Consider the following 23,093-nt stretch of genomic DNA (forward strand, 5'->3'; position numbering starts at 1 on the left):
TATATGTACAGACAGTAAAATCAAAAACACAATTGATTGCATTTTCTCCTTTATTAACACAATTTGATTATTTAGGATATTAAAAGGTTGACTTTCATGATAATACAAAAATAACAAACTCCACTAATTATTGATACTAATGTCATTGTATTAAAGAGAAAACACAAAATGTGGGTGTTAAGCATTTCCATGTCTAAATTAACAATGAAGCTATAGAGGTTATGGGCAAATAGAAAGCACAATTCAAAATGGCATGTTGTTTATAAAAAAACAACCAACTTACTTTGGTAATGTAGCTGGAAGGTACCAATTGTGTCATCTTGGAATGTCTTGAAGTAAACTGATAAAGTGTTGGTTGGACTCCGGATTACCTGACCTTCAACCAGAAGGGTTTCATTAGCTAACACCACAAGGCCATCTTCCCCCATTCCACGAATACAAAGCTGCTCTCCCTCTGATAGGTTAACACTTTTCACCTACAAGAGTAGTAGAGATAGTATGAGTTAGATGACTAAAAATCTACTACAGTATTGAACATATGTCAATTAATATGCAAAATAAGTCATTAAAACATAAAACTACAAGCTAACTTTTTATTATTAAACTAATAATTATTTTAGCTACAATTTGTTTTATTTATTTTAATGCTTGATTTATTTTTATTTTCTTCATGTATTGCAAAAGAAATAAAGTAAGTTTATTCAGAATTCAGCATCCTTGAAGTTTAAATTTACTGGGCTTTGCTGATGACATTAATACAAGATATTTGTCACCTCTGTTGCTGTATAGTAGCCGCTCCTTTAAATTCTTCAGTTGCAGCTTACTTCTCAGCCACAAGAGGGCCCATTCATTCTGTGATTAAAGGGACATTGTACACTAGATTTTTCTTTGCATAAATGTTTTGTAGATGATCTATTTATATAGACCATCTTTGTGTGTTTTTGTAAAAATGTATAGTTTTGCTTATTTTTAAATAACATTGTGCTGATTTTAAGACTCCTAGCCACGCCCCAAAGTTTTAGATGTATACAGACTTCAGACTGCTCCTGCTTGTATAAGGGGTCTTTACATATTCAAGGGAAGGGGGGGAGTGAGGTTCTGCTCTCAGCCCCTTTCAGTTGGTGTCCCAGGCTAAACTCATAAACCGTGCTAAATAGGGAGCTTTTAAGTAAGTTTTTAAAAGGTTTTATACTGGATTTTTGGATCAGTATCTGTGCATATTATTCTTTATAGTAGTGTCTATTACATGCAGTTATATGAAAATCGGTGTATACTGTCCGTTTAATTTTCAGTTGCTTGCACCTGTCTTGCTGCTCTTCTATAAATTGTCTGACCCTTCCCCTATTCAGGGTTTCTCTGTTTCCTGCTCTATAGCCTTGTAAGCAATCTGTTCCAGTATCTTGTGGACTGTTACCAGTTCTTGTATCTTGTTACTGCAGTCCTGACCTGTGAGTCCTGTGGCATTGCCCCTAGTTCCTTAGTGTCCTGTGGCATTTCACCTAGTTCCTCAGTGGCCCAGGACATTGCACCTAGTTTCTGTTTGGTATCTTACTGATCTTAATTTGTCTGCCTTTGTTTTCAATAAAGTTTTTGTTCTACTTCATAATTGTGTTTAGACAGAATTCTTCTAATGCAAAGAAAGCCGCACTGTCTTCTGAACCTAAAAAAATTACATCTGAAAAACCCTCAAACCTGACAACCCAGTCACTGTCTGCAATGATATTGTTTTTTAGTGAAAATGTTTCTGCAAGTCATTTTGAGATTAAATCCAATTTTAAATTAGGCAGTCACACCAAAGCACAGTTGCAGTGTGTTCATTAACTAGAATAAAGCAATTTTCAAAGTTGATAATATATTGCAGCAGTTGAAAATTGCATTGCAAATTAACTGCAGAGAAAAAAAAAGAAATGTTAAGTTTTTAAACTATTTCTTGAATTAGTTTTGTTTCCTTTGCTCTTAGTCTAAGACATAAAAAGGTAAAAATGTAGTAATTAAAAAGGTACATAGTTCACAGGAACTTCTTTCATTCAGGAGTCTCAGCTTTGCAGACTGGGTGGCTAGAGGGGCAGGGTTGAAAAATTTCCTGACATAAATCACTGTACTGACGGCTGGCGACACTGCTATGATGGCAGTATTCTCTTCAAACAGCGCTTTGCTCTGGCTGCACTGTGATAAGGAAACCGTACACAGTGCAGCCAGAGCAAAACACTGTTTGAAGAGAACAGCCTGATGTGGAGTAGAACTGCAAAGCAAAAACATTAACAGTTCCTTTATTCTTTATGAAGACATGCTGCATTTCCTGCAATGACATCTCAAGGCAGATGTTCTGCCTTTGGGCCTGGCAATATCACATTTCAAATAATATCTCAAAACTAACTGCAAGCAATGAAAAAAAGCATATAACTTATTTACCCCATATTTTTTCTGATAATCACATGGTAGGAATATGCAGTACATTTCAATTTTAATTTATATGAACAATATTTTTTTCATAACTATTCCACTGTCATTTTTTTTTAAATGGAACATTGCTAGTGATGCTATAAATCACATTATTAAACCAGACAGAATTATGAGAGAGGAGAGTAAATATATGTTCATAATTTCTTCTAGTATTGATTAAACTACAAGCAATGCTTTCCTCGATATATGTCTTTATTAATTTGGGCTGATTCAATAATTGATGTAGAGGTCTAGAATATTTTACTGAGAATGAGTATCCATGTAGACATTTAAAAAAAAAAATCAAAACAATGGGGAATATTTATCAAGTTCCGTAAAGACCACTGCTCCATAACTTGTCCATCTGCTCTGAGGCGGCGGACAGAAATCAACCCGAACAAATACGATCAGGTTGATTGACACCCCCTGCTAGCGGCCAATTGGCCGCGAATCTGCAGGGGGCGGCATTGCACTAGTGCAATGATAAATGCTGTCTGCATTTATCGATGTGCAGCGGACATGATACGCTAATTTGTATCATGTCCGCTCGCACATTGTTAAATATGCCCCAATGACTGATCCATCAAAGGTTTACACAAATGGTTAGCACATATAGCATATGCATGTCTGTGAATATAAAATGCAAAAGAACATATAATTGTTTCCAATAGTTATTTTTCTAGTATCCAAACAAAAATATGGATGTACCAGGTTGAACTTGATGGACTTGAGTCTTTTTTTAACCTATATTACTTTGTAACGTGAATGACAAGGCCCACAGAAGGCAAAACATATGTATGGAGTTGCCATATATCTCATTCAGATGGATATTGCCTGCTATTTCAGGGCTGGGCTGTCTTTTTCAGGCTGGACTAGACTGATATACTAGAGTATGGGCAAAACTAGTCTACTCTCTAAAACAAGATATTATGCATTTGTTTGCTCCCTGGCTGAACACTTCTCTCTCTTTCTTTTTTTTGTATAAAAATAATCAGTCTAAATGTATTAGAAACCCCTCTGCTTAAGGACTCAAAGGGGCATTAAACTCAAAATGAAATCCCCCATAAAATGTAATTATGCAAAGTGAAAACAACTATGGAAACAATAGTGTACTTGTCATTTTTAAGTGGCTCACTTCCCATGTCATTTAAATATGATCACATTGTGGCTAAAGTGGATACTACAAAATTTAGAAGCATGCACTTACAACATGCTACACAATACTTGCTTGATTTAGTAAATCACTAATTGACCAGAGCAGAGGAGATAAGAAAAAGGGATATGTCCCTGGACTACTTTATGACTGAGACAGCAAATATTTTAAAATTGCTTGTGAAACAAACAGGCCTAGATTACAAATTGAGAGTAAAAATGGTAGCACTATTGTGGGCTAACATCGCTAGAGTAGCACTCCCATTTTTAAACCCATATTATAAGTTGAAAGTGAAATTTTAAAGCTTGAGCGAAAGCCTTGGGTGTGACAACATCTGAAGTTTGTAAGGCTGTGCTAAATCTCCCTCTTATGTGAGGCGGGCTACAAAACTCAGGTATAGCTTTTGCTTGAGCTCAAACCTTAGGTGTGTTAAAAAAGGGAAAAAGTAAGTATATATATATATAAATTAAAATTGTTTTATCAATGATTAAAAGACAAGGTATTGGACTGGGGAGGGCTCCAAGGTGTGTGTGTGTGTGTATATATATATATATATATATATGTATATATATATATATATGTGTGTGTGTGTGTGTGTATGTATGTGTACACATGTATGTGTATATATGTGTGTGTATGTGTACATATGTATGTGTATATATGTGTGTGTATGTGTACATATGTATGTGTATATATGCGTGTGTATGTGTACATATGTGTGTGTATGTGTACATATGTATGTGTATATATGTGTGTGTATGTATATATATGTGTGTATGTGTACATATGTATGCGTATATATGTGTGTGTACGTATACATATGTATGCGTATATATGTGTGTGTACGTGTACATATGTATGTGTATATATGTTTGTGTATGTGTACATATGTATGTGTATATATGTGTGTGTATGTGTACATATGTGTGTGTATATATGTGTGTGTATGTGTACATATGTATGTGTATATGTGTGTGTGTATGTGTACATATGTATGTGTATATATGTGTGTGTATGTGTACATATGTATGTGTATATATGTGTGTGTATGTGTACATATGTATGTGTATATATGTGTGTGTATGTATATATATATGTATGTGTATGTATATATATATGTATGTGTATGTGTATATATGTATGTGTATGTGTATATATGTGTGTGTATGTGTATATATGTGTGTGTATGTGTATATATGTGTGTGTATGTATATATATATATATGTGTGTGTATGTGTATATATGTATGTGTATGTGTATATATGTGTGTGTATGTGTATATATGTGTGTGTATGTGTACATATGTGTGTGTATGTGTACATATGTATGTGTATGTATGTGTGTGTATTTGTACATATGTATGTGTATATATGTATGTGTATGTATGTGTGTGTATGTGTATATATGTATGTGTATATATGTGTGTATGTGTATATATGTGTGTGTATGTGTACATATGTATGTGTATATATGTGTGTGTATGTGTACATATGTATGTGTATATATGTGTGTGTATGTGTACATATGTATATGTATATATGTGTGTGTATGTGTACATATGTATGTGTATATATGTGTGTGTATGTGTATATATGTGTGTGTATGTGTACATATGTATGTGTATATATGTGTGTGTATGTGTACATATGTATGTGTATATATGTGTTAACATACAAATGTACACACATATATATGTATGTATATACATACAAATTTAAATCTTGTAATCGGTGCTCAATTATGAATATACATTATACATTTATAAAAATACACTTGAATGCACTTTAAGCATCAAGAAATGTACTCTGTTAAGACTGCTCTATAAAATGTCTCTCTGCGTTATTGGATAGGATTGTTGATGCTCAACTGAGACTTATGTTCCCATATACTAGAAGTCATATAAACTGACAGCACTTGGTTTTCACATTCATGATTACTATAGTTTCATTATTTGATTACCAGTCTCAGCAGTCTCTCAAATCCTCTTGATTCACAGGCATCTTTACATAGTAACATAGTAACATAGTAACATAGTAGATAAGGTTGAAAAAAGACTGAAGTCCATCGAGTTCAACCTATACAAATCTAAAATACTTACAAAAAGCTCCAGTTAAGCTTAAATAACCCCATTAAAATGTGACCCATTTAATACTAGCAATCATATCCATGAATTTTGTTTATATACAGAAATTTATCCAGACTATTTTTAAATGTATCTATGGTATTGGCATTCACTACCTCCTTTGGTAATGAGTTCCACAATTTTATTGCTCTTACAGTGAAAAAACGTTTCCGTTGCAGGAGATTAAATCTCCTTTCCTCCAACCTTAAATTATAACCTCTTGTCAGAACCAATTTTCTTGGAATAAAAAGAGCTTCTGCCATCTCTGTATATGGGCCTTGAATATATTTATATAAAGTAATCATGTCACCTCTCAAGCGCCTTTTTTCTAAAGAGAACAGACCCAGTTTGGCTAGCCTCTCCTCATAGGTTAATTTCTCCAATCCCCTTATTAGCTTTGTGGCCCTTCTCTGAACTTTTTCTAGTTCTGCAATATCTTTTTTAGCAATCGGTCCCCAGAACTGCACTCCAAACTCAAGGTGAGGTCTTACCAGGGCTTTATATAATGACAGAATTATGCTTTCCTCCCTTGAATCAATGCCTCTTTTAATACATGCTAGTATCTTATTAGCCTTTGAAGCCGCTGCCCTGCATTGTGCACTCATCTTTAGCTTGTTATCTATTACTACTCCCAAATCCCTTTCCTCCTGTGTTTGGCTAAGTCTTGTCCCATTTAAAAAATACATAGCCTGCTTATTTTTACTTCCAAAATGTAGAACCTTACATTTTTCCGTATTAAATCTCATTTTCCATTCACTTGCCCATAGTTCTAATTTTAGCAAATCCCTTTGCAAAGAGAGTTCATCCTGCTCTGACCTAATGACCTTACTTAACTTAGTATCATCTGCAAAAATAGAGATGTCGCTATTTAATCCTTGCTCCAAGTCATTTATAAAAATATTAAAAAGAACAGGGCCCAGTACTGATCCCTGGGGGACGCCACTGATTACCTTTGTCCAATCTGAGTATGATCCATTTACTGCTACTCGTTGCTCCCTATCTTTTATCCAGTTATTTATCCATGAGCTAACATTTTCAGCTATTCCCAGTCCCTTAATTTTGTGCATTAATCTCTCATGTGGCACTGTATCAAATGCCTTTGCAAAATCTAAGTATATCACATCAACTGATTCCCCTTTATCTATATTTTTACTTACTTCCTCGTAGAATCTAATTAGATTAGTTTGACATGATCTATTTCTCCTAAAGCCATGCTGATTAGAACTCATAATCTTGTTTACACGAATATGCTCATCAATATAATCCCTTATAATCCCTTCAAATATCTTCCCCACTATTGATGTCAGACTAACTGGTCTATAGCTTCCTGGATCATCCCTGCTTCCCTTTTTGAAGAGTGGCACCACATCAGCTTTACGCCAATCCTGGGGTACCATGCCTGAGGATAATGAGTCAGCTTGTTCAAACTACTTGCACGCCATTTTTCTTTTTTAAACAGACTATAATCCAGCCATTTAATTTCTTGCCTTAATTAAATACTATCCACTTATTGATTAAAAATGTCATAAAATTGTGTACTACATTAAATCCCAAAGCGTAATCTGTGCTATAAAAGAATATTGTGCTTTGTCCTTGTTCAGCAAACTGCCTAGTAAATAATGACCTAACGATTCCCAGAAAACAATTTTTAAGAAAAGGAAATCTTTTAAAAGCTTTAACAAAGTGAAAAGAGGTTGATATATAAAGCTGGGTGTAGCTTTTCCTGTTACAATTGAGAAAGATCTTCAGATATTTGAGTGATAAGCCAATCATGTTCATGATGTAAATCAAGCATTTTCCATCATTGTATGCTTTATTTTGATGTATTTTTCCCCATCTGGCCACAAATTTGTGATGATTTTTGAGGTTCCACTATCTGTACATAGTTATATTCATGAGAGAAAAAGGGCTTCAAAAAACACTTTTAGAACCAAAATTTTCTTTGTGGGGGTGAAGAGGCTAGGGACAGAATCAGGGAGAGCTGTGGGAAGAGTCACAGTAGTTTCTTTGGTGTCAGGGTTGGACAAGGCGGAGATGTTTATGTGTTCTGTGGGCAGAGCTAGGAGTACCTTAGGCAGGGATTTGAAGTCCACGGTATGATTAGGCAGTTCAGGGATGTGAACATATTTTAATTTACTATTTCTTGAACAGTTTTTACTAGACATGTGCACACACAAAAAAAGTTTATTTTGTACAAATTATTGTTCATGAAAAAACAATTTATTCTGTTTCATCCAAGACTAGTTCCTGGGATAATTTGGTTCAACATCATTTTGAAAACATTATTATTTCTTTAATGGACACTCTTAACCCCATATTTCCTATGGGAAACATATTCATTGCAGCAGAAAAGAAGCAAAACAGCAGCCTAAAGGGACATGAAACCCAATATGTTTCTTTCATGATTCAGATAGAGCATGCCATTTGAAATACCTTTTTAATTTACTTAGATTATAAAATGTTATTTGTTCTTTTTGTATCTTTTGTTGAAAAGCAGGGAAATAAACTCAGGAGCGTGCACCTGTCTGGATATGGCAGCAGTTTTGCAAGATTGTTATCCAACTTAAAAAGCACTAGAGGGCAGCACTATTTCCTGTCATGTATGCCATGTATTGCTCCAGACACCTACCTATGTATCTCATCTACATGGAATACCATGGGAACAAAGCAAATTTGATATTAGAAGTACATTTTTAATAATTGTATGCACTGTCTGAATCACAAAATACATTGTTTTGTTTCATATCCCTTTAAACTTAAATTAAAGGGATAGTATAGTCAAAGTTAAACTTTTATGATTCTGATAGAGCAGGCAATTTTAAGCAACTTTCTAATTTACTCCTATTATCAATTTTTCTTCGTTTTATTGGTATCTTTATTTTAAAAAGCTGGAATGTAAGCTTAGAAGCCGGCCCATTTTTGGTTCAGCACCTGAGTAGCGCTTTCTGATTGGTGTCTAAATACCGCCATCCAATCAGCAAGCACTACCCAGGTGCTGAAACAAAAACTTGCCGGCTCCTAAACTTACTTTCCAGCTTTTTTTAAATAAAGATACAAAGAGAAAAAAGAAAAATTGATAATAGAAGTAAAATAGAAAGTTGCTTAAAATTGCTTGCTCTATCTGAATCATGAAAGTTTATTTTTGACTAGACTATCCCTTTAAAGTAGTAGGTATTGGTATTGCTACAAGCTAGTAGCAGTGCTAAAGAAAAGATTGTTTCTTTTTTCAATGGGGTCAGGTTTAGCCAGAAGAAGTGAAGCTTATATACTTGTTGTCTGACACAGAAATCAATCAACTGACAATAAAATTGCTGGATATATTTATTGAACAGTGTAAATCTGAAGCCTTTCCTGCCTTTAGACCACCAGTTCTAACAAAAGGAAGGAAGGAACTATTTTTTGCTGCACCATTATTCAGCCCTTAATTATAAGGACTGCTCTTTTTTCATTCGGAAAGAAATTCAAAGAATACAACAAAATAAATTATTTTCTGGATTTTCCTAAATCCATAATGATTTTTTACTACTAGTTCTTAGAATATTTACCCCTTCTTTTAATTGATTAAACAGTTACACATTTATATATATAGAACATTTTTATTTTTTTGCACATGCAAAAAAATTGAGCCCTGGGGATAAATACCGGAAAAATATTGCTTTAAAATTTATATAAGCTGGTGTCAGGTTTTACAAAAAAAATAATTAATTAAATTTAAAAATGTCATTACACAGTAAACGCATCACACAATAAAAATGTGCAATTACTTGGGCGAGATTACATATGCGGTGCAAGCTTTAGTGCAACTGCTGAAACCTGTGCCTCCCGTAATTTCACCTCACACATCAGGGTATCACATATACGGCGCCGGCAGTTCATAAAGTGCCGTAAGTCGGATAAACTAGTGATGTCCAGAAATGAGCGTAAATACAAATTTCTGGAGTCGCCAGTGACTTACGCACGTTAGAAACTGCCGGCGCCTAAGAAAATAAAAAAAATCTCAAATCTCCTGTAAAAGTCTAAATCGCCTCCCAAAAATAAACCCAACACGTAAAACCCCTATATCCGACATCAAACCCACAGTAGAACTAATAATAAAAGTATTAACCCCTAAACCGACAACCCCTCCACAATGCAATATGCCTAATTAAACTATTAACCCCTAAACTGCCATTCAACGACATCGCAATCTACCTAATAAAAGTATTAACCCCTAAATCCGCCATCCCCAAAATCACAAACTACCTAATAAATGTATTAACCCCTAATCCGCCATTCACCCACATCGCAAAGTCCCTATTAAAACTATTAAACCCTATTCTGCCATTAACTCACATAACAATTTATAAATCTATTAACCCCTAATCTGCCAAACCCACACAACGCAATAATCCTAAAAAAATAATAACCCCTAAACCGCCAAACCTACACAACGCAATAATCCTAATAAAACTATTAACCCCTAAACTGCCAAACCCCCACAACGCAAATAACTAATTAAATTACTAAGTCCCCTAACCTAACACCCTCTAACCTAACACCCCCTAAATTAACCCCAATTACCTAAATTAAAAAATACTAAATTACAAACAATTAAAATAAAAAAGGTAACATTACTTAAAAACAAAACAAAAAAAACTAAGATTAAATTAATCTAAGATTACAAAAAATAAAAAATTCTAACATTACATAAAATAATAAACCAAATCAGCCAATAGGATTTCAGTAGCTCTCATCCTATTGGCTAATTTGAATTTAAAGACTCAAATCAGCCAGTAGGAATGCACTGTACCCCATATTTAAACACGTACCTTGAATTCCAGTCGCCGGTCTTCAGTTCCGTGGTCAGCAGTCTTCAGTTCCGCGCTCCGCTCCGGCTTGTTTCTGGAAGAAGATTGAAGATATCGCCTCTTGGAAGAAGACTTCACCGCCAGACTTCAGGAACCGTGAGTACCTATCTGGGGGTTAGACTTAGGCTTTTTGTTTTATTTTTTGGGGGTTTGGTTTTTGTTTTATTGGGGATTTAAATTAATGGGCCTTTGAAAAAGAGCTGAATGCCCTTTTAAGGGCAGTAAAATAGCTGAATGTCCTTTTAAGGGCAATGCCCATACAAATTCCCCTTTAGGGGTAATGGGTAGTTTAGTATTTTTTAGTGTTAGGTTTTTTTATTTTCGGGTTTGGTGGGTGGGGGGTTTTACTGTTAGAGGCGGGACTTAGGATTTTTTAAGGTAAAAGAGCTGTTTAACTTAGGGCAATGCCCCACAAAGGGCCCTTTTAAGGGCTATTGGTAGTTTAGCATTAGATTAAGCTGTGTTTTTATATTGAGCTCACATTCTATTGGCTGATCGGAACAGCCAATAGAATGCAAGCTCAATCTGATTGGCTGATTGGATCAGCCAATCCAATTGAACTTGAATCTGATTGGCTGATTCAAGGGACGCCATCTTGGATGACGTCACTAAAAGGAACCTTCATTCGTCGGGTGTCGCCGGAAGAAGAGGATGGATCCACGTCGGCTGCTTCAAGATGGTCCCGCTCTGCGCCGGATGGATGAAGATAGAAGACGCCGCCTGGATAAAGATGTCTACCGGTCCGGATGTCCTCTTCTTGCCGGATAGGATGAAGACTTCGTAGCCTCTTCTGGACCTCTTCTTGCCGGATAGGATGAAGACTTCGGAGCCTCTTCTGGACGGATCGGTGAAGATAAGGTAGGGAGATCTTCAGGTGCTTAGTGTTAGGTTTTTTAAGGGGGGTTTGGGTTAGATTAGGGGTATGTGGGTGGTGGGTTGTAATGTTGGGGGGGGTATTGTATGTTTTTTTTAAATGCAAAAGAGCTGATGACTTTGGGGCATGCCCCGCAAAAGGCCCTTTTAAGGGCTGGTAAGGTAAAAGAGCTGTTAACTTTTTATTTTCGAATAGGGTAGGGCATTTTTTTATTTTGGGGGGCTTTGTTATTTTTTTAGGTGGCTTATAGTAGGTGTAATTAGTTTAAAATTCTTGTAATCTTTTTTTATTTTTTGTAATTTAGTGTTTGTTTTTTTTGTAATTTAGTTTAGTTGATTTAATTGTAGATAATTGTAGGTAGTTTAGTTAATTAATTTATTGATAGTGTAGTGTTAGGTTTAATTGTAACTTAGGTTAGGATTTATTTTACAGGTAATTTTGTAATTATTTTAACTAGGTAGCTATTAAATAGTTATTAACTATTTAATAGCTATTGCACCTAGTTAAAATAAATACAAAGATGCCTGTAAAATAAATATAAATCCTAAAATAGCTACAATGTAATTATTATTTATATTGTAGCTATATTAGGGTTTATTTTACAGGTAAGTATTTAGCTTTAAATAGGATTAATTTATTTAATAAGATTTATTTTATTTCGTTAGATTTAAATTATATTTAACTTAGGGGGGTATTAGGGTTAGGTTTAGACTTAGCTTTAGGGGTTAATACATTTATTATAGTAGCGGTGAGGTCCGGTCGGCAGATTAGGGGTTAATAAGTGTAGGTAAGGTAGCAGCGACGTTGGGGGCGGCAGATTAGGGGTTAATAAATATAATATAGGGGTCGGCGATGTTAGGGGCAGCAGATTAGGGGTACATAGTTATAATGTAGGTTGCGGCGGTGTCCGGAGTGGCAGATTAGGGGTTAATAGTGTAATGCAGGGGTCAGCGATAGCGGGGGCGGCAGATTAGGGGTTAATAAGTGTAAGTTTAGGGGTGTTGAGACTCAGGGTTCATGTTAGGGTGTTAGGTGCAGACTTAGGAAGTGTTTCCTCATAGGAAACAATGGGGCTGCGTTAGGAGAAGAACGCTGCTTTTTTGCAGGTGTTAGGTTTTTTTTTTTCAGCTCAAACTGCCCCACTGTTTCCTATGGGGGAAACGTGAACGAGCACGTTTTTTAAGATGGACACGTCCGTAAGCAACGCTGGTATTTAGAGTTGAAGTGGCGGTAAATTATGCTCTACGCTCCCTTTTTGGAGCCTAACGCAGCCCTTCAGAGAACTCTAAATACCAGCGTTGTTTAAAAGGTGCGGGGGAAAAAAAACACCCCTTCTAATGCAAAACTCTAAATCTAGCCATTTATTAGGTATATAGCGTTGTGGGGATTGGCGGATTAAGGGTTAATAGGTTAATTAGATGTTTTACGATGTGGGGGTTAATGGATTAGGGGTTTATATCGTTTATTAGTTACTGCGGTGGGGATTGGCGGTTGACAGGTAGATAGATATTGCGCATGCATTAGGTGTTAGTTATTTTCAGGAGGAAAATAGATATTGCACATACTTTAGGTGTTAGTTACTATTTTCAGGGGGTTATGGTGCACAAATACTCAGCGCAAGTCTTGCTGCGTCTGCCTATGTGTGGCGAGGTGAAAATGGAGTATAATTTCTCCAATTTCGACACTTAAGTCCTTGCACTGAATATGTGATACAGCTTAAGGGAGTAAAAATTGCGGGTGACGGGTGAAGTATACATGCAGCATTTATATGCGGCGCTGTATATGTGATACCAAAACAAAGTAAAAACCGGTGTCGGCGGCTTTTGCGGGTGACGCCGCATATGTAATCTTGCACTATGTTTGTTAGCCATAACCTCAACATATTCTTATAACTTGCTGTATACTCACTGACAAGTGTTTTTTTTTTATGTATTAAATTCTTTCACTTTCTACAAAACTGAAGCAAATTGTTCAGTTATATAAAGGGCCACTATAGTGATGAAATGACAGTAGTGACACAGCAAAGCTGTAACCTCTGCAATGCACACACTATTAATTACAAATAAGATGGGATTTGGCTGGTTTAGCAAATGCATCAGAGGTTAAAGGGCCTATATGTTGAGAAAACCCTTTTTATAGTGCGTAGTGATGTTAATTGATGACACGTGCAATTATCCTGTTGTGCACCAAAACCATAGAGAAATGTGTTTATGTATTTTTATAGACATGAAATCCAATTCTTTTCTTTCATGATTCATATACAACATGCAATTTTAAATAACTTTCCAATTTATTTATGTTATCTAATTTGTTGTGTTCTCTTTCTATCCTCTGTTAAAAAGTATCTCTAGGTAGGCTCAGAAGCTGATGATTGGTGGCTGCACATATATGCCTCTTGTGGTTGGTTTTCAGCTAATTCCCAGTAATGCATTTCTGCTCCTTCAACAAAGTATACCAAGCCAAATAGATAATAAAAGTAAATTGGAAAATTGTTTAAAATTGTATGGTCTGAGTAATGAAAGAAAACTCTATGGCCTAGATTTGGAGTTCAGCGGTAGCCGTCAAAACCAGCGTTAGAGGCTCCTAACGCTGGTTTTGGCCGCCCGCTGGTATTTGGAGTCAGTGATTAAAGGGTCTAACGCTCACTTTTCAGCCGCAACTTTTCCATACCGCAGATCCCCCTACGCCATTTGCGTATCCTATCTTTTCAATGGGATCTTTCTAACGCTGGTATTTAGAGTCGTTTCTGAAGTGAGCGTTAGAGCTCTAACGACAAAATTCCAGCCGCCTGAAAATAGCAGGAGTTAAGAGCTTTCTGGCTAACGCCGGTTCATAAAGCTCTTAACTACTGTACCCTAAAGTACACTAACACCCATAAACTACCTATGTACCCCTAAACCGAGCTCCCCCCACATCGCCGCCACTCGATTAAAATTTTTAACCCCTAATCTGCCGACCGCCACCTACGTTATACTTATGTACCCCTAATCTGCTGCCCCTAACCCCGCCGACCCCTGTATTACATTTATTAACCCCTAACCTGCCCTCCACAACGTCGCCGCCAGCTACTTAAAATAATTAACCCCTAATCTTCCGACCGCAAAGCGCCGCCACCTACGTTATCCCTATGTACCCCTAATCTGCTACCCCTAACACCGCCGACCCCTATATTATATTTATTAACCCCTAATCTGCCCCCCTCAACGTCGCCGACACCTGCCTACACTTATTAACCCCTAATCTGCCGAGCGGACCTGAGCGCTACTATAATAAAGTTATTAACCCCTAACCCGCCTCACTAACCCTATCATAAATAGTATTAACCCCTAATCTGCCCTCCCTAACATCGCCGACACCTACCTTCAATTATTAACCCCTAATCTGACGACCGGAGCTAACCGCTATTCTAATAAATTGATTAACCCCTAAAGCTAAGTCTAACCCTAACACTAACACCCCCCCTAACTTAAATATAATTTACATCTAACGAAATTAATTAACTCTTATTAAATAAATGATTCCTATTTAAAGCTAAATACTTACCTGTAAAATAAATCCTAATATAGCTACAATATAAATTATAATTATATTATAGCTATTTTAGGATTAATATTTATTTTACAGGCAACTTTTTAATTATTTTAACCAGGTACAATAGCTATTAAATAGTTAAGAACTATTTAATAGTTACCTAGTTAAAATAATAACAAATTTACCTGTAAAATAAATCCTAACCTAAGATATAATTAAACCTAACACTACCCTATCAATAAATTAATTAAATAAACTACCTACAATTACCTACAATTAACCTAACACTACACTATCAATAAATTAATTAAACACAATTCCTACAAATAAATACAATTAAATAAACTAGCTAAAGTACAAAAAATAAAAAAGAACTAAGTTACAAAAAATAATAAAATATTTACAAACATAAAAAAAATATTACAACAATTTTAAACTAATTACACCTACTCTAAGCCCCCTAATAAAATAACAAAGCCCCCCAAAATAAAAAATTCCCTACCCTATTCTAAATTAAAAAAGTTACAAGCTCTTTTACCTTACCAGCCCTGAACAGGGCCCTTTGCGGGGCATGCCCCAAGGATTTCAGCTCTTTTGCCTGTAAAAAAAAACATACCATACCCCCCCCAACATTACAACCCACCACCCACATACCCCTAATCTAACCCAAACCCCCCTTAAATAAACCTAACACTAAGCCCCTGAAGATCTTCCTACCTTGTCTTCACCATACCAGGTTCACCGATCCGTCCTGGCTCCAACATCTTCATCCAACCCAAGCGGGGGTTGGCGATCCATCATCCGGTGCTGAAGAGGTCCAGAAGAGGCTCCAAAGTCTTCCTCCTATCCGGCAAGAAGAGGACATCCGGACCGGCAAACATCTTCTCCAAGCGGCATCTTCAATCTTCTTCCATCCGGTGCGGAGCGGGTCCATCTTGAAGCAGGCGACGCGGATCCATCCTCTTCTTCCGTTGTCTCCCGACGAATGACGGTTCCTTTAAGGGACGTCATCCAAGATGGCGTCCCTCGAATTCCGATTGGCTGATAGGATTCTATCAGCCAATCGGAATTAAGGTAGGAATTTTCTGATTGGCTGATGGAATCAGCCAATCAGAATCAAGTTCAATCCGATTGGCTGATCCAATCAGCCAATCAGATTGAGCTTGCATTCTATTGGCTGTTCCGAACAGCCAATAGAATGCAAGCTCAATCTGATTGGCTGATTGGATCAGCCAATCGGATTGAACTTGATTCTGATTGGCTGATTCCATCAGCCAATCAGAAAATTCCTACCTTAATTCCGATTGGCTGATAGAATCCTATCAGCCAATCGGAATTCGAGGGACGCCATCTTGGATGACGTCCCTTAAAGGAACCGTCATTCGTCGGGAGACAACGGAAGAAGAGGATGGATCCGCGTCGCCTGCTTCAAGATGGACCCGCTCCGCACCGGATGGAAGAAGATTGAAGATACCGCTTGGAGAAGATGTTTGCCGGTCCGGATGTCCTCTTCTTGCCGGATAGGAGGAAGACTTTGGAGCCTCTTCTGGACCTCTTCAGCACCGGATGATGGATCGCCAACCCCCGCTTGGGTTGGATGAAGATGTTGGAGCCAGGACGGATCGGTGAACCTGGTATGGTGAAGACAAGGTAGGAAGATCTTCAGGGGCTTAGTGTTAGGTTTATTTAAGGGGGGTTTGGGTTAGATTAGGGGTATGTGGGTGGTGGGTTGTAATGTTGGGGGGGGGGTATGGTATGTTTTTTTTTACAGGCAAAAGAGCTGAAATCCTTGGGGCATGCCCCGCAAAGGGCCCTGTTCAGGGCTGGTAAGGTAAAAGAGCTTGTAACTTTTTTAATTTAGAATAGGGTAGGGAATTTTTTTATTTTGGGGGGCTTTGTAATTTTATTAGGGGCTTAGAGTAGGTGTAATTAGTTTAAAATTGTTGTAATATTTTTCTTATGTTTGTAAATATTTTATTATTTTTTGTAACTTAGTTCTTTTTTATTTTTTGTACTTTAGCTAGTTTATTTAATTGTATTTATTTGTAGGAATTGTGTTTAATTAATTTATTGATAGGGTAGTGTTAGGTTTAATTATATCTTAGGTTAGGATTTATTTTACAGGTAAATTTGTTATTATTTTAACTAGGTAACTATTAAATAGTTCTTAACTATTTAATAGCTATTGTACCTGGTTAAAATAATTAAAAAGTTGCCTGTAAAATAAATATTAATCCTAAAATAGCTATAATATAATTATAATTTATATTGTAGCTATATTAGGATTTATTTTACAGGTAAGTATTTAGCTTTAAATAGGAATCATTTATTTAATAAGAGTTAATTAATTTCGTTAGATGTAAATTATATTTAACTTAGGGGGGTGTTAGTGTTAGGGTTAGACTTAGCTTTAGGGGTTAATACATTTATTATAGTAGCGGTGAGGTCCGCTCGGCAGATTAGGGGTTAATAATTGAAGGTAGGTGTCGGCGATGTTAGGGAGGGCAGATTAGGGGTTAATACTATTTATGATAGGGTTAGTGAGGCGGATTAGGGGTTAATAACTTTATTATAGAAGCGCTCAGGTCCGCTCGGCAGATTAGGAGTTAATAAGTGTAGGCAGGTGTCGGCGACGTTGAGGGGGGCAGATTAGGGGTTAATAAATATAATATAGGGGTCGGCGATGTTAGGGCAGCAGATTAGGGGTACATAGGGATAACGTAGGTTGCGGCGGTTTACGGAGCGGCAGATTAGGGGTTAAAAAAAATATGCAGGTGTCAGCGATAGCGGGGGCGGCAGATTAGGGGTTAATAAGTGTAAGGTTAGGGGTGTTTAGACTTGGGGTACATGTTAGAGTGTTAGGTGCAGACGTAGGAAGTGTTTCCCCATAGGAAACAATGGGGCTGCGTTAGGAGCTGAACGCTGCTTTTTTGCAGGTGTTAGGTTTTTTTTCAGCTCAAACAGCCCCATTGTTTCCTATGGGAGAATCGTGCACGAGCACGTTTTTGAGGCCGGCCGCGTCCGTAAGCAACTCTGGTATCGAGAGTTGCATTTGCGGTAAAAATGCTCTACGCTCCTTTTTTGGAGCCTAACGCAGCATTTGATTAAACTCTCGATACCAGAGTTAAATTTATGGTGCGGCCAGAAAAAAGCCTGCGGAGCGTTAACAGCCCTTTTACCGCCAAACTCCAAATCTAGGCCTATGAGATTACGAGTTTGGCGTTAACAGGGGTGCGTTGCTAACAAGCCTTTTATTTAACGCTACCTTAAGCCAACGCTGGTATTACAGGTTTTTTTAAACCTGTCGTTAGCCGCAAAAAGGTGAGCGTAGAGCAGAATTTAGCTCCACATCTCACCTCAATATCAGCGTTGCTTATGGTAGCGGTAAGCTGGCTAAACGTGCTCATGCACGATTTCACCATAGGAAACAATGGGGCTGATCTGGCTGGAAAAAACCTAACACCTGCAAAAAAGCAGCGTCCAGCTTCTAACGCAGCCCCATTGTTTCCTATGGTAAAATAAAAAATATGTCTACACCTAACACCCTAACATGAACCCCGAGTCTAAACACCCCTAATCTTACACTTATTAACCCCTAATCTGCTGCCCTGACATCGTTGCCACCTGCATAATATTATTAACCCCTAATCTGCCGCTCTGGACACCCCCGCCACCTACATTATCCCTATGAACCCCTAATATACTGCCCCCAACATCGCCGCCACCTACATTATACTTATAAACCTCTAATCTGCCGCTCCCAACGTCGCCGCCACCTACCTACAATTATTAACCTCTATTCTGCCGACCGAACATCGCCACCACTTTAATAAATGTATTAACCCCTAAACCACCGCACTCCCGCCTCGCAAACACTAGTTAAATTTAATTAACTCCTAATCTGCCCCCCCAACGTCGCCGACACCTACCAACATTTGTTAACCCCTAATCTTCCGATCCCAACGTTGCCGCTACTATAATAAATTTATTAACCACTAAACCTAAGTCTAACCCTAATTCTAACCCCCCCTAAATTAAATATAATTTAAATTAAACAAAATTAATGTAACATAATTAAATAAATTAATCCTATTTAAAACTAAATACTTACCTATAAAATAAACCCTAAGCTAGCTACAATATAATTAATAAAAAAAGAGAAGTAGGTTAGTAGTGTGAAAAGTCCATCCATAAAGTTAATGTCCTTAGTAGTCCCAGGTAAGTTAATTTGGGTATGTGGGCAAGGAACACACTAGAAGTAAAAAATCTCTCTGAGCCTGTTTAAGATACATTCAAAAAGAACAAGCTATCAGGGAAGAAATAGTGTGTATAGAGACCAGTCCTTAATATAGACACTAAATAATAGTCCATAGGTATAAAATAGATACCATAATCAGGAGGTCTCTAATGCCCAAAGTTCAATATATAATAAATTACCTAGGTGTCACAGTGGCAAAAAAGTACTTGCAATCCTCGGTGGTTCTCTAAATGGTTGATATCCGCACAATATGTATGATAAAATGTGCTTAAAGAGCTTAAAGGGCCATGAAGATAACAGCAGAGACTCCAACGGACACGGAGTATAGAGCAAAACAAAGAATAAATACGGCTTAAGACACTTTTCTAAATATAGCCGGAGTATTAGACTCACTCTATTCTTGAATAATGGCTCCACTCCTTGTCAGCATGGAACTTCTTCATCGGCTGTATTGTGGCTCCGTGGTATAGCTTCGTAGTTCCGTGTCACCTGGTCTCTGAAACAGCCAATCGCTAATGAAATCTCGTTCCTCCTCTGCAATGTGACGTAGCAAACCATGTGACGGTGTGCTGACCAATCCGTAGGGATCCAGTGTCGGCTTACACTGCAGGGCTTAATATCCGCAGCGTATTTGTGGCGAGGCAGATTCGCCTTAGTTATCAAAGGCTCGAGACCGGCAAAAGTAGAATTTTGTGACGTAAACTTCGATCCGCCGGACTCAGTCCGACACAGATCGATTCTTACGTCACTCCAGATGTTCCGCACACAAGTGCAACACATTCTCACTACTTTTGCTAGTTCTCAAAAAACTAGCAGGTACGCTCGGCACTTTTACGGCCCAGCGTACCTGGTTTTCAAAGCGCCAGCCTGGAGGCGGCGGATCCCATAGGAATCAATGGGAGTCTGACCATAGCGAAAGTACAAGTTCGCTGCTGACAGACATCCCATTGATTCCTATGGGAGCTGTCTACACCTAACACCCTAACATGTACCCCGAGTCTAAACACCGCTAATCTGACCCCCCCTACACCGCCGCAACTAAATAAAGTTATTACCCCCTAAACCGCCGCTCCCGGAGCCCACCGCAACTATAATAAATGTATTAACCCCTAAACCGCCGCTCCCTGAACCCGCCGCAACCTATATTAAATGTATTAACCCCTATCCTGCCCCCCCTACACCGTTGCCACCTATAATAAATTTATTAACCCCTATCCTGCCCCCCACTACGCCGCCGCCACTGTAATAAAATTATTAACCCCTAAACCTAAGTCTAACCCTAACGCCCCCCTAACTTAAATAATTAATTAAATAAATCTAAATAAATTAACTCTTATTAAATAAATGAATCCTATTTAAAACTAAATACTTACCTTTAAAATAAACCCTAATATAGCTACAATATAATTAATAATTATATTATAGCTATCTTAGGATTTATATTTATTTGACAGGTAACTTTGTATTTATTTTAGCTAGTTAGAATAGTTATTAAATAGTTATTAACTATTTAATAACTACCTAGCTAAAAGAAATACAAAATTACCTGTAAAATAAATCCTAACCTAAGTTACAATTAAACCTAATACTACACTATCATTAAATTAATTAAATAAACTACCTACAAATAACTACAATTAAATACAATTACATAAACTAACTAAAGTACAAAAAATAAAAAAAGCTAAGTTACAAAAAATAAAAAAATAAGTTACAAACACGTTAAAAATATTACAACAATTTTAAGCTACTTACACCTAATCTAAGCCCCCTAATAAAATAACAAACCCCCCAAAATAAGAAAAATCCCTACCCTATTCTAAATTAAATAAATTTCAAAGCTCTTTTACCTTACCAGCCCTTAAAAGGGCCATTTGTGGGGGCATGCCCCAAAAAGTTCAGCTCTTTTGCCTGTAAAAGAAAAATACAACCCCCCCCAACATTAAAACCCACCACCCACATACCCCTAATCTAACCCAAACCCCCCTTACAAAAACCTAACACTAATCCCCTGAAGATCATCCTACCTTGAGTCGTCTTCACTCAGCCGAGCCACCGATGGAACTGAAGAGGACATCCGGAGCGGAAGAAGTTAATCCTCCAAGCGGCGCTGAAGAAATCTTCCATCCGATGAAGTCATCATCCAGGCGGCGCTGAAGAAGTCTTTGATCCGGCCGATGTCATCTTCCAAGAGGCGCTGAAGATGTCTTCTATCCGGGTGAAGTCATCTTCCAAGCCGGGTCTTGAATCTTCCTTCCGCCGACGCGGAACCACCTTCTTCACCGACAGACTACGACGAATGACGGCTCCTTTAAGGGACGTCATCCAAGATGGCGTCCCCTCAATTCCGATTGGCTGATAGGATTCTATCAGCCAATCGGAATTAAGGTAGGAAAATCTGATTGGCTGATGGAATCAGCCAATCAGATTCAAGTTCAATCTGATTGGCTGATTGGATCAGCCAATCGGATTGAGCTCGCATTCTATTGGCTGATCGGAACAGCCAATAGAATGCAAGCTCAATCTGATTGGCTGATTCCATCAGCCAATCAGATTTTTCCTACCTTAATTCCGATTGGCTGATAGAATCCTATCAGCCAATCGGAATTGAGGGGACGCCATCTTGGATGACGTCCCTTAAAGGAGCCGTCATTCGCCGTAGTCCGTCGGTGAAGAAGGTGGTTCCGCGTCGGCGGAAGGAAGATTCAAGACCCGGCTTGGAAGATGACTTCGCCCGGATAGAAGACCTCTTCAGCGCCTCTTGGAAGATGACATCGGCCGGATCAAAGACTTCTTCAGCGCCGCCTGGATGATGACTTCATCGGATGGAAGATTTCTTCAGCGCCGCTTGGAGGATTAACTTCTTCCGCTCTGGATGTCCTCTTCAGTTCCATCGGTGGCTCGGCTGAGTGAAGACGACTCAAGGTAGGATGATCTTCAGGGGATTAGTGTTAGGTTTTTGTAAGGGGGGTTTGGGTTAGATTAGGGGTATGTGGGTGGTGGGTTTTAATGTTGGGGGGGTTGTATTTTTCTTTTACAGGCAAAAGAGCTGAACTTTTTGGGGCATGCCCCCACAAATGGCCCTTTTAAGGGCTGGTAAGGTAAAAGAGCTTTGAAATTTATTTAATTTAGAATAGGGTAGGGATTTTTCTTATTTTGGGGGGTTTGTTATTATATTAGGGGGCTTAGATTAGGTGTAAGTAGCTTAAAATTGTTGTAATATTTTTAACGTGTTTGTAACTTATTTTTTTATTTTTTGTAACTTAGCTTTTTTATTTTTTGTACTTTAGTTAGTTTATGTAATTGTATTTAATTGTAGTTATTTGTAGGTAGTTTATTTAGTTAATTTAATGATAGTGTAGTATTAGGTTTAATTGTAACTTAGGTTAGGATTTATTTTACAGGTAATTTTGTATTTCTTTTAGCTAGGTAGTTATTAAATAGTTAATAACTATTTAATAACTATTCTAACTAGCTAAAATAAATACAAAGTTACCTGTCAAATAAATATAAATCCTAAGATAGCTATAATATAATTATTAATTATATTGTAGCTATCTTAGGGTTTATTTTACAGGTAAGTATTTATTTTTAAATAGTAATAATTTATTAAAGTATAGTGTAGTGTTAGGTGTAATTGTAACTTAGGTTAGGATTTATTTCACAGGTACATTTCTCTTTATTTTAGCTAGGTAAGCTATTAAATAGTTAATAACTATTTAATAGTTATTGTACATGGTTAAAATAAATTGAAAGTTACCTGTCAAATAAATATAAATCCTAAGATAGCTAGAATATAATTCTTATTTATATTGTAGCTATATTAGGGTTTATTTTAAAGGTAAGTATTTAGTTTTAAATAGGAT

At 37.2% G+C, this 23,093-nt stretch overlaps 1 protein-coding gene across 1 annotated transcript in view; it reads right to left on the reverse strand.

Moving 5' to 3' along the window:
* Positions 1-23,093, reverse strand: part of SEZ6L (seizure related 6 homolog like) — a 371,674-nt gene that overhangs the window by 185,260 nt on the left and 163,321 nt on the right. Inside the window, exon 2 of the mRNA XM_053702089.1 lies at positions 284-476. Coding sequence (XP_053558064.1) covers positions 284-428 — 145 coding nt within the window. The 5' untranslated portion in view covers positions 429-476. The remainder of the gene's footprint in view (positions 1-283; positions 477-23,093) is intronic.

Source organism: Bombina bombina, chromosome 2 (assembly GCF_027579735.1).
Source record: "Bombina bombina isolate aBomBom1 chromosome 2, aBomBom1.pri, whole genome shotgun sequence".
Taxonomy (NCBI): Eukaryota; Metazoa; Chordata; class Amphibia; order Anura; family Bombinatoridae; genus Bombina; species Bombina bombina.